General features: G+C 52.1%; 1 protein-coding gene across 1 annotated transcript; it reads left to right on the top strand.

Annotated features, from left to right (window-relative positions):
• Positions 1–5,156: 5,156 nt before the first annotated feature.
• On the top strand, positions 5,157–10,043 carry LOC142431588 (mitochondrial carrier protein SCaMC-3L-like). The gene is made up of 6 exons (XM_075536614.1): positions 5,157–5,288; positions 5,600–5,752; positions 5,918–6,022; positions 8,245–8,412; positions 8,510–8,657; positions 9,871–10,043. Exons 1-6 carry the CDS (start codon positions 5,157–5,159, stop codon positions 10,041–10,043), a joined length of 879 nt encoding a protein of 292 aa, XP_075392729.1.
• Positions 10,044–12,629: the final 2,586 nt, after the last annotated feature.

Here is a 12,629-nt window from a genome sequence, read left to right as displayed (position 1 = left end):
TCAAAACACTCATTTATCCAGTAACGACTTCATGTACAAGCAATTGTCGCTGACGCATGATGTCCCTCCAGTGCTGTGACCATTCTCACCTACCTTTCCCCAGATATCCTCCTCCATTCTCATTAATTCATTATATTCAAGTTTCCTATCGAATAAGTACCTGTCACTGCACGAATACCTGGCTGTGGTGACAACAATGGCTTTATACTAGGTTTTGAGGTGAGATACTGCAAGACCACCAGCTTCGTTTTTCTTCTCAAGGAGTTCTTTGCCTATCCTGTTTTTCTCCCTTGTGGACCAGAGAAAAAAGTATTCAAAATACAAACAGGAAAAATAATGCACAGTAAGAAGCTCAGGGTCGTTATTTTATGTCTGCTTCTGTTCTAAGCTTTGTCCATCAGCTTTGACTCTGATGTGGACATTAACTTGTGGATTGATGAGATGTTGCCACTAGAGGACACAGAAAGTCAATGGAAAGCAAAGAGAGAAAATAATCATATTTCTCCCTCGTCATTACTTGTCCCACAGTTGTTTAAGAAGTCTTATTAAAGATTTATTATAAGAATAGTGCACAGCACAAAGAGGGAGAGGTTATAGGAGTGTTAGAACACAGAGCAACAGCCATGCCAACAGAAGATGGCTGGATCGATCTCTTGTCTTTGGCGGAAATCAGGACTCTGAGGAGCAGAGAAGTTTTGAGCAGTTGGGGGCAGTTTCGGGTCATATATTATTTACTACCTTGTGGTCTTTTATGATGTCAGGTTGGGGTAGAGATTAAGGTAAAGGGAAGTATTGGGGTGTCTGATACACCTGAGAGACCTATAGTCTTATGATTAGGTTAATGATCATGAAGGATAAGATCTCAGATGGCCTAGGTCACAGGGAATGGGATTTTCACGTCATGGGTGATGGAGGTGATCACGTGGTGGTGAGGAGTGTAGTCTATCCATGCCATCTACCTGGATGGTGGAAAGAGACAAATGAAGCAATGACCTACTCAGAGGCAGGATGCTTACCAAAGTGGCTTTGTGTGCTGTCCAGGGGGTAGTGACATGGGACAGCTGGAGAATAGTTATGGCCATCCAATATGTCAGTCAGCAGAGGGTTCAGTCAGCTTTGCTCCTTTGGCCTAATGTCAGCAAAGAAATTGTATTATATTTAACTTTCATCAAAATGATAGATCTTCATTTTGTTTAGACCTGTCTGTGTGCATCCATGATGATCAAATTCATCAGGGGATTTGAAAAGTACTTTCTATACATTATAATTGAGGTGAAGCAACAGTTAAGCTCTGCCTACTACTCAAATGGTTCGTCGTAGTAACCTACACTGGTTCCACCAGAAGCAGTTCTTTGAATTGCTAGCTCTGGGGCTGTTCTCCTTTGGTGTTTAGGGTCATTAAGACTTAGGATCTCTTGGGCCCTTTTGAGGCTGGATCTCTCAACAGAATCCAATGCATGTTATCCAATAGTAGTGCTGTCTACGGTAATATGATTCATTCTTACAACCCAAGTGAACTATTATCAATCGCTCTCTTCTTATGGATGTCACACTCGGTGTGTAGCACAAGCTATTACCCAGGATTCATAGGAATCTGTCAGAAATGGAAGCATATTTGCTGCTTTGATTGTATTTTGTTCCCAGTGAGGAGAATGTATAATCAAACGCAGATAAACTGAAAAAAAAAAAAGCAAAACTGAGCTAATCTCACTTCTTATCTGGCTATAGGAGTCTCTGGATGGCTCAGTTTTGTCCTGCTCCTCTCCCTCCTCCATTGCATCCTTTGCCACGTACACCTCATTGACTGTCACAACACAGCCTCATTCAAATCACCTTCGATGTTGTCTTCACTGTGCCCGTTTTCACAGTTCTGGCTCAAACCTTGACTTGATTGTGTTAGAGAGGGTTCTCTAGGGAAGCAAAACATGGATTCTTTTGAATATTTATATATATGTGATATGACAGCTAATCAGTCCACATAGCAGTACAGAGGGCTCAGTCCAACTCACTTCTGTTTGTGAAGTCCTTTTGTAAACATAGACACACACTCAGGATTCTCACTTTCCCTTCTACAGTGTCCTGGGATACCTGGCGTACCTGGCCAAAAACCTGCCCGACACCTTCCGTGAGGCCAAGTTCCTGATAGCATACCGGTGTTCTCTAGTGTCTGGGCCATCTTCCTCCCAAGGGAGCTCATGGTCGTTGTGGATATTTCCATCTTGGCCTCCAAGTGTGGGGCATGTAGGCTTCATCTTTGCACAACAGTGCTATATGATCTCCCTAAGGCCAACTAGAAACACATCGAATGGGTTAAGGAATAAAATATGCTTGGGAAGAAAGTGATCCACAGCTCTGTGAGCTTTTCTCATAGATTTTACAAAAACAATAAGCATAAGTCGAAATATAAACGATGCCTTCCCCAGTCAGTTTTTATGCCATGAACGCATCAGCTTTTGTTTTCCATGGCTTGTTGATTTCAAGTTCTGGGAGTGAGTTCCAATCCATAGGAACCTCGGGTACAAAAGAAGAAGGCCCGAGCCGGGCCTGTGCATTCTCACAGTTTGTGGACACTTGACTCTTGCATCCAGTTTTCCAGTCCTCTCGCTGGGGTCACTTTCTTACTGCTTTCTTTCCTACACCTAACATGTCATCCTTTCCCAGCTACAGGTCCCTCTTGTTAGTAAGTCCAAAATAAATGAGACAACTCCTCACAATCTGAGTATGCTTCTCACAGAACTGATTTGCTTGTTCTACATCTCTAAACAGGAAGTAAAGGGAGGAGCCAACATCCTTGGGCGGGTCCAGCAGTGAACTCGCTGGCATTGAGGCCACCGGGAAGAGGGGCTTTGGTAGAAAGTCCTTGCGATCCATGTCTGAAAGATGATGAAAGAGCTGGTGACTACGCCAACCCCCCATCCCAGCAGCCACTTCCATCCATCTGCAAACCACCTTGCCCCCGGTCAGGTCGCTGTGACAGTCCTTGTCGGACAGAAAAACTGCGGGGAGCAGCTAGCCTAAAAATCAGCAGCAGGTGCGCTTCACCACCATGTAGCTCTTCAAGCTGTCAGAAACGGGGTGGCCTAGCCTTCACTTCTGTAACTCGCCTCTCGGTACTTTCAAACCGGGCACTTTTCAGTGAATAAACCAGGCTTTGACCGGTTCCCAAGGACAAAATCCTGTGGCATACTTCCTCCTCGGGAACCAGTGAGGACGCCATGCGTGGGGCCGGACTCCAGGTTGGAGGACGAGCCCCAAAGTGGGCAGGGAGACAAGCCTGGAGATCTGCTTCTGCCCAGAGACCTACAAGAAAGTCCTTTAAAGCACAGTTCTACTCGCTACCGCTGGGGGCGCAGCGGGCCAGTCTGACAACCCTCTTTATGGGTTTGTTTTCCCTGTAACACATTAGTAGGTTTGGGGCGCCAGGTAGGGGCCCCGATGGGGCACGTGGGCAAGGGTTCAGCTGTGAACCTAAAGTGTGAGGCTTCAAGCCACCAGCCCTTCCGGAGAGCGATGTGAGCACCCTTGGGGCCTGGTGGGCTTGCCGCCGCGGGGTGGCTCTCAGCTGGGGCTGTGGGCTTTCCTGCCACACACCAGGGGCTCACAAGGACCTCTGTGACCTCACTGGCTCCAGGAGGACTTAAGGCCCTGCAGACAGCTCTTACTTTGAGACGACAATGGCGACTCTACCTGACAAGAAGCAACAGCGTTGCTCTTGGGCAAACACCCAATTGCAAAGATTCACGACATTTTTATTCCCCGAAAATCCAGCCCCGCGTCCGTCCCCACCGCCTCGCATCATGCCCCCGCCCCCATCACCCTCGCAGGACTGGAATCCCCCGAACACTCTCCTTCCCGGGCCTGTGTTCAGCCAGGTGGCTGACCACAAACAAAAGCCTGCCACCTACCAGCAGGTAAGACTGGGGACTCAGCACACATTGTGGGGGAGGGCGAAAGCAGCCTGTGCCCTGCCTTTAGCTCCCTAGGTCCGTGTCAAAAGGGGGGCTTTGCCAGTCAGGCACCGACCTATTCTCTCACAGTTAGGAGGCCGAGGGCATTCCTCCAACACAGAATGAGCCTATGGGGCAGAGGGGGTTTCTGAGGCTAGCGGGCTTTCAGAGAGCAGGCAGCCTCAACATTCTCTTTAAAAAAGGGCTGGTGAGGAGGAACAACTGACCTTACTGTTAACAGTTCAACACATAACCTGTGACACCACCAAGGAACCCAGTTAGGAGTTCAAATTCAGAGTTCTCTCTCTCTGTCCTCTGTCTCTCTCTGTCTCTCTCTCTCTCCCTGTCTCCTTTTTCATCCATTTATGCTTCATGTGGTCTCTTAGAGCTCAAAAGAGATGGGCTCAGAAACCTCTCTGCACTCATGTCGGAAACTCACTGCCAAAAATCCCTGCTGACTCACAGTGACCCCACAGGACTTGGTAGAAGTGCCCCTTGGTGTCCGGAGACTGGAGCACTTTAAGGGAGTAGAAAGCCTCATCTTTCTGTGGAGCGTGTGGAGGGCTGGGATTAGTCACTGCTGACTTCCTGGTTAGCAGACCAAATGCATGACCCCCGGGAGGCCAGCAGGGCCCCTCTCACAAGTGTGGTGGTTGGCAGCATGTTGAGAATGTGAGGCAAGACAGAAAAGGCCGACTATCACACAAAGGTGGGCCATCTCAAAAAACTCCCAAATCAAGAAAATTTTAAATTATCATTCAAAAAAGATCGACCCACTCGGGAACTTGCCGGGCCAGTTCTACTTTGCGGGTAGGGCAACTGTTGGTCGGAGTTGGCCCGATGACAGTGGGTTTGGCTGGGTTTGGCCTGGTCCTCTGTAGGCTTCCAGTCTGCTCAGCCCTGAAAGACTCCACGCAGGAGAATGCGTCTGTCACATCTGTCTTCTCTTGCTGGTTGATGTGGACTGCTGACCATTGGGCGAGCAGTGGGTTGCTTACCTACCGCAATTAAGACGCTGGTTAAGAGTTGCCACGAGTATCTCTTGGGTAGAATACCTCAATTGCTAAGCCCCTCTAGGCGAGCCCAGTGTCCCGAACCAAGCAGAATGGATTGGCATGAGCTTCCGACCTGGGCAAGGAGAGGAGAGCCCATGACATTGGGTGGGGATCTCTATCTGGCCCACAGCTGTTGGATAATGGAGAAGTCCTGATGGTCCCCATTGGGGACGCAAGGATGGACAAGGAGGGGGCCTGGTGGAAGATTCTGCTCTCTGGAGCCGTCGCGGGAACCGTGTCCCGCACCAGCACCGCCCCTCTGGACCGGACCCGAGTGCACATGCAGGTGTGGGCGTGGGGCCTCCACTGCAGCCAATGGGCATTAGTGGGCGGGGCTTTCCTGGTTTCAGGGCGGGGCTCTAGGGTATTGTTGGGGATACAGGAAGGAGATTGTGGTTTTGGTGGATGGGGACAAGGGCGAGAAATGGAGCTCAGAGGTGAGGGGGAAGCTTGGAGTGATGGGGGGAGCCTGATTTTTTCATTGGCGCTGGCTGCACCCAGATCCGAGGAGCTGGGAGCTGCAGGTGGGGCTGGGTTGAGAATGGAGAGGGCATCGGGGAGGGGTTTGTCCAAGGGTCAGGTCTTTTCCACCCTCAGGTTTACTCTTCCAAAAAACACCTTATGAACCTGCTGGGGGGGTTACGGAGCCTGATCCAGGAGGGAGGCTTCCGCTCGCTGTGGCGCGGCAATGGTATAAACGTGCTCAAGATCGCCCCTGAGTATGGGATCAAGTTTCTCGTCTTCGAAGAGGTAGGAAGTGATAGGTGTCTACAGCCCCGCCCTCCGGATCACACGAGCCCGCCTTCCCAGCCCTCTGTCTCCTGTCCGAGTCCTCAGGCCCTCTCCAAGGTGGGCTTGAGGCTGGAAGGCCCCGGAGCTGTGCTCACCTTCCTCTCTCCTCGCTCGGGCCCGCAGTGTAAAGCTCACTTCGGGGAGTCCTCAAACCCCATCTTCCAGGAGGATGTCTTGGCGGGGTCTCTGGCGGTGGCCGTTTCCCAGACGCTCATCAACCCCTTGGAGGTAAGTGAGAGCCTGCTCAGTGGACGGCCTCGCACAATGAAGCGACTGCAGCCCCTACCTACTGCGCAATGACTCGTGTGCCCCAGGCATCCTGCACAAAGCACCGTGTTCGACCCTCACCAGGACCCGCCACATGATCTGCCGGCTCCATTTGGTTGGTGGTTACTGTCAGATTGGCTGTGATGCTAGGTAACCTGGCCATGGCATTCTTGGGCACCTCCTATGCACGTGACAGCTGGACTTTGACTGAGAAAGACTGAAGAAGCATCGATGCCCTTGAACGATGGTGCTGGTGAGGGATGTGGTCGGTTCCCCGGACTGTCAAATGAACTCCCAGATCTGCCAGAATGCTCTGAGAGGCAAGGATGGCGAGACTTTGGCTCCCAGACTTTGGCCATGTTCCTGTCCAGTGAGCAGGACCCACAAGGAGATGGGTGGATACAGTGGCTGCAAGCCCGGCAGAAACATCAGAAGCACAGTTAAGATGATGTACGATAGGGTTGGTTCCTGCTGCTCCACTGAGTCCCTGTGAGTCAGAACCGAGTCCCCAGCACCTCACAGGAACCAGTGCGCATGACAGCAGGGAACACTGCGCAGACAGAGACACCCATTCCCCTTTGGGGATACTGTTAATCCATCTCTGGGAAGCTGACCCTTGTGTTTTACTGACCTCCTCCTTTCGCAACCAGGACATCTTTTTTTATCACCACTGGGTCACCTGGTCACTCAGCCAAAGTCTTGCTGTCCTCACATCTCAGAAGCCTCTGCTGGCATTGCCCTAAGCCGGGCTCCTCCTTCGGGGATCCCATCGTCCAGATACTGTTCTTGCCAATACCGTCTTTCTTAGGCATAGACTGATTGCCCAACTGTTACGTGCATATGACGTCACCATGGCTTCCAGCTGAGTCCTGCCTGTGGCATTGTGGCTCTTGGACACTTCTCAAGAGGGGTGTTGCACAAGTGCCCAAGGCAGCCTGTCCCTTGAGTGCCTGATTGCGGCTCCAGTGGGAGCTAGTGGCAGATCTGAGCCAGACGGAAACCCTTGACTGCTTTGCTCTTTGCTCTTTGCTCTTTGCGTCACTCTGTTGTTTCTTGGTCCAGTTCTGAGGTCGTTGGTTTCCTCTGTGTTGGGGTGCCATCCATCCTGACGGCTGTAGTCTTTGATCTTCATCGGTAAGTACTTCCAGTCAACTCTCCTCCCAGCCAGCAAGGCTGTGTCCTTGGCACCCGGCAGGCTGCTCAATGGCGTTGCTCGGCTCCTGATTCCACGTACTTGTTGGCATCGCCCAGCATCTGGGATCACTGTCTGCACACAGGATGGAATCCTGAAGACAGGGAGGGGATCCGACGTTGAAGCACAACTTCCCTGGTTTGAAACCCTGCGGTCTTCCTGCCTCTGCTCATGTGTTCATATGAATGTGGGGACACAGCTGGTGTGGTTCAGGGAGCGTGAACATCAATTGTTTTGTGTTTCTAGTTTCCAGCATGTAGTTGACGAGACCAGATATGGCTGGGGATACAATCCCAGACAGTACACCTGAGGCACAGTTACCACCCTTCAGTCAGGAAGGCTGGCACGGGACGGGAATGGTTTCAGCAGAGCTTCTAGACCAAAGCTTCCCAGAGTGGGTGGGCTTGAGCCTGGAGGGAGCACGGAGGGAGGCGTGCTGAGAAGACCCAGTGAGGCTGCAGAAACAGATCCCTACACATTATGTGGTACCATTGGCTTTAGTAGTAAAGTGTTGCATTGCCAGCGGGTCATGATTTTGTTCTGAAAGGGGGTAGAAAGCAAAGTAAAATTGGGCACAACTCTTGTACCGGATAAACCAGGAAGCAAGGGCTGGCCATCTACTTGCCACACTCGTGTATAAAACCCTGGGGGGTTGCCTCCTGACAGATGAGTTTAACAAACCTGGAGAGTGAGTGTCTGTTTCCCTGGGGCGGGTGTTTGATTTGAGGCAGGGCTGGCTCCAGGGCACTTAGCCCCATATGTCCCACTCACTGCACTTCTCCGGGCCCCAGAACAGGGATGCCCATAGGGGTTCTGAGGACCCTCCTCACCAGTGTCCCCTTGACGACCGTGGAGAGTCTCACCGACCTCTGAGGGCCTGGAGGCCCACCCCGTTGTTGAGCTGTGCCAACAGGGCTCCTTGCACAGGGAGAGGGCATGAGTCCCCCAGGAGACTACTGACAGGAGCTCCCTGGCCTCCCTGCCTCCACAGGTGCTGAAGATCCGCCTCACGCTGGGACGCACAGGCCAGTACGATGGCCTAGGTGACTGCGTCGGCCAGATTCTTCGCCGTGAAGGCCCGGCCGCGTTCTATAGGGGTTATGCGCCAAACATGCTTGGCATCATCCCTTATGCCTTCACTGACCTGGCTGTCAATAAGGTTGGCAGAGGTGGGGGTGAGGTTGCTGTAGGCGGCATTGACGTGGCCCAGGACTAGGGCCAATTCTGAGCCTTCTCTGGCCCCCTACCCCTTGCAGATGATGAACAACATACGGGTAAAGAGCAGAGGGGATAACGAAGAACACAGCCAGGCTTACAACATCTACACACAGACGGTGTCCACAGTGTGTGGCCAGATGGCTAGCTATCCCCTGACGCTATTAAGGACCAAGCTCCAAGCAAAAGGTCTGCCTGCCCCTGATGAGACCCACTTTGTGGCCCCACCAAATGCCCTCAGCACATCCCACACCCCCATTCTCCTTACTTGGCCCTGACCTCTTAGGCTGCCATCCAAATGCCTAGAACTCATACTTCCCCAAAAATCTTAACATCCTGTGCCATTTTCCCTCAGTCCCAAAGGTGATCTAGTCCTGGGTGACACACACCTCGACCCCGCCCCCACCCCGTGCATGTTTTCCTCCTGACCTTGTGACACAACACTTGCTGAGGAGATGGTGGCCAACTTACACATTCCCGTGTCGGAGGGAAGTTGGGAAACCCAGGGCTGTTTCGAGGGCCCCGTTTGGGGAAGGGCATCTCTAGGCCTTCCTTCCCTAGCATATATCGGTGGACTTCAAACTTCCAATTAGAAGCTGAGCCAATGTCCCAAGGATAGACCACGCAGGGACCCCAGGACACAGGACTCACACCCCCAAAGAGGGCAGCTTGCTCAAATAGACTCATGACACACCTGCACCATACATTCTATCCGGAGATTCACATTGACCCAAATGGACAGAGCAGAATGACTCCTTAAGGTCTCTGAAGTTGTCCATCCTCACGGGAGCAGAGAGCTTCAGCATTCATCACTTGACACTGACTCGGGAACCCTAGAAGATGGGGTGGAATGCCATTGTGGGTGTCTGGGACTGTACCTCAACCATTATGGGAGTAGACAGCCTTGTCTTTTTCCCAGAGAGGCACTGGTGGGTACACACTGCTGGCTTTGAGGTGAGCAGACTAGACTCAACGCACTGGGCCACCTGGGCTCACTTCACCTTTAGCAGCTCCTCCTCACCAGGGTCCCCAAAACAACTCCTCAGATCTAATTCCCCAACTACCTTAATCACCACACCCCAACCCATCTGAAACTCTCAAAACAGACCAGAGCTCACTCCCTGACCTTGACAAAGCCTCTCTCCACAAGCCCCCTGAACACATGCCCAAGGCCCTAGCCAAACATAGACATCCTCACCACAGTCACCTCTTTCAGGGGAATTGTCCAGAAACCCTTTCCCTACAAGAGCGCCTGAAAACACCCTGAATGAAGTCTTTTGTTGCCGCCTCCACACTAGCTTATTTCCTTGTAACATTCCAGACTCCATGCTTTTCCTATCAGCACCCCAACACCCCCACTTCCTTTATTCTATGTGTAATAACTTGGCCTCATTCCTCATAGATACTGTGGAGGGCTCAAAGCCCACCATGCGGGCCATTTTCAGAGACATCGTGGCTGAGCAGGGCTGGCCGGGGCTCTTCCGAGGCCTAACACCCACTCTATTAAAAGTTATCCCGGCTGTGGCCATCAGCTGCACGGTCTATACAACAATGAAAAGCACCCTGGGAGTTTAGGTGAGAGCCAGACCACAGGTACATAGGGGTGATTAGGTGGGGACAGTCCCTTCAACAGTACATGATGTGACACCCGCTCCTCCTGACAGGCTCTCCTGGGGAGGACATGATTGTGTCCATGGAGGTGCCTGAAAACTCCAGGAGCAGGAGTAGAAGGCCAGCATGTGGTGGAAACCGCTGTTGGCAGACTGGTGGCCAGTTCTCTGACATGCACTGGCAGAGGCCCAGGAACCAACCCAACAACTTCATGCAGGTGAGGGGCTTTGGAGAGAACTGCCATCTCCCCAGGAGTATATGAACTTTGGATGAAAGGGTGCCAAGTGGCGGTTGTGTAATTAGGTCAATTGAAAGAGATATCAGACAAAATGAGGCATTCAATTGCTTACCTCTCAGACGTCCAGGATCTCAGCTGTCAGATCCGTGCAGGGAGGGGGGATATATTTCAGGTCAGGGCTTATATACACTTTGGGGACATGCAAGCCCCCCTGGTTCCATTGTAAATGGGAGGGGTTGTACCTTCGGCATACTTGCAATAGGAAGGGACAGGCAAGGGGTATACACGCCACAGTAAGAGCAGGTACTAAGAGTATCCATGTGACAAGATTGGCGGCCTCTAAGGACCAGAAGGCAGCCAAATCTTGTACCTCCTGGAGTTGGCTTCACCTGGCTTTGGGGCTGTCCTTCAGGGGAACAATCCACTGTCCCACTGATCAGGGAGTGGGCCACATCTCAGGTGGGACAGACTATATAGTCTGAATGCTCTAGATGGCCATAGCCCTCAGGCAGGAATCCTTGAAGCAGTTCACCTCCAAGTGACTAGCCATTGACCATGTGTTAGCAAGCAGCATCTTAGGTTTGGATAAAATATGAGGGAACAACCTGGGGAATAACCTACCTGTATGCGACACATTCCCAGCACCCTTGTGTCCCTGCCCAGGTCTACTCCTGCAAAACCAACAACCTGGATATCCTGGGGGACCTGTGGAGCATGGTCAATGCAGGTGCGGTCCACTCATTGTGCTGTGGCAATGACATGAACGTCCTCAAGGGAGAAACTAGAGGGCACACAAGTTGATCAAGTTCATGGCCCATGAACAGGAGGGAGCTGTGAGCAGGCATGGCATGGTAGGTAGCAGTGGGGGCTGGGCTCTTGGAGGTGAAGGGGCACTGCTAAGGCCCTGACACCTGTGCCTCCCACCCACAGGTTACATGGGCCATCCTGTGCCAGTAAGACATTCTGTGTGGACAGGAGAGCTCAATGGCTGGCTGCATGGCTAGTGCCAGAAATCAAACCTATATTCAAGAAAAGAAAGCATCATTGATCCAATGGAGGTGAGGAGGAGCTTGGGCCAACAGCAGGGGGAGCCCCCATAGCTGCTCCTGAGGCAGCACTCCTTTTGGAGTGTGGCAATGGGAGATAGGGTATCCAGAGAGAGTGATCAAGTGCCACCCTGTTGGCACCAACTCCTTGGATCCCAGAAGTCACAGAACAAGCCTTGCCTGTTCCCATGTCTTGGCCTCTGTGCTCCATAGCTATCTCATTGGCAGGTTTGCGAGAATAGGTTAGCAGGCATATAATCCTCTTCTTAGATTGGAAACTCTGCTGACCACAGTCTACCCTGAAGTCCCCACTGCCAGATAGGTGGCAGCTTCTCATGATGTCTCTTGTCTTAGAATGGTCCCGGTACTCTCCAGGTGCTGAAAACGAAGTTGACCCTGTGCCGGATGGGCCGGTACATGGGACTGCAGGACTGCTACCAGAAGATCCTAGGGAACTGGGGTCCTGGGCCTTCTACCGCAGTTAACTGACCAAAGTGCTGGGGGTCTTCCCCTATGCAGCCATCGACCTGGGCCTCTCTGAGGTCCTGGGGCTGCTCATCCCTGTCCGCCGAGTATGCCGCAGGCCTGCATCAAGGATACTTCCTGTTCCAAAGCATCCAGGACTCTCCTCCTGGCTCCCTACCTCTGACAGGGACGCCTCTCAGCCTTACCAGGCCACTTCCTGGCTGTGGGGGACAGAGGGGAATGAGGAGCCGCCCTTCTCTGTCCAGACCCCTGCAGTTTGACACATCATGGGACATGCTTTGTCCAATCCTCCCAGGGACTGTCTTGTGGGTTGCCTCCCGGTCAATCTCAATGAATTAGGACTGGCTCCGGATAACTGCCCTAAAGGTCTGATCCATTTCCGTAACCAAGTGGGGCCACAATACGAATTCAACAAGGATCGCGTTGGCCAGAAAATGGGACTTTCCATTCCCATATTCTCCGCGACGTTCACAACTCCGGTCATGAAACCTCAGAATGGTCTGAGATTCTGTACGTTCACGCCATCTTTTCCTCTGCTCTCGTCCCCCTTTCTGTGCCTCCTGCCAAACCAGCCAACGTCCTCCTTTCTCAATCCCCTGTGGTGGACTCTTCCAAACTCCGGAACCTCCCACCACCGCACACACTTCCCATCCTTCTGATAGCTTGGATGTTTTGTTCTTCACACTTCCCGATCCTCCACCCTAGTCCCTACCATCTCCTATGAGTCTGGAACCAACCCCACCACCTTCTCAGCCTTCAGAGCTCCCCAAACATCTGTCT

This window comes from Tenrec ecaudatus, chromosome 1, assembly GCF_050624435.1.
Source record: "Tenrec ecaudatus isolate mTenEca1 chromosome 1, mTenEca1.hap1, whole genome shotgun sequence".
In the NCBI taxonomy this organism is placed as follows: Eukaryota; Metazoa; Chordata; class Mammalia; order Afrosoricida; family Tenrecidae; genus Tenrec; species Tenrec ecaudatus.
Note: the sequence above shows the minus strand (reverse complement) of the source record. Positions and strands in the feature narration are given on the sequence as shown.

Excerpts from the sequence above, each read along its gene's own strand:
- LOC142431588 (XM_075536614.1), top strand. The coding sequence starts at position 5,157 with ATGGTCCCCATTGGGGACGCAAGGATGGACAAGGAGGGGGCCTGGTGG. Across the intron at positions 5,753-5,917 it reads AGTTTCTCGTCTTCGAAGAG|TGTAAAGCTCACTTCGGGGA; the intron begins GTAGGAAGTGAT and ends TCGGGCCCGCAG. Across the intron at positions 6,023-8,244 it reads CGCTCATCAACCCCTTGGAG|GTGCTGAAGATCCGCCTCAC; the intron begins GTAAGTGAGAGC and ends CTGCCTCCACAG.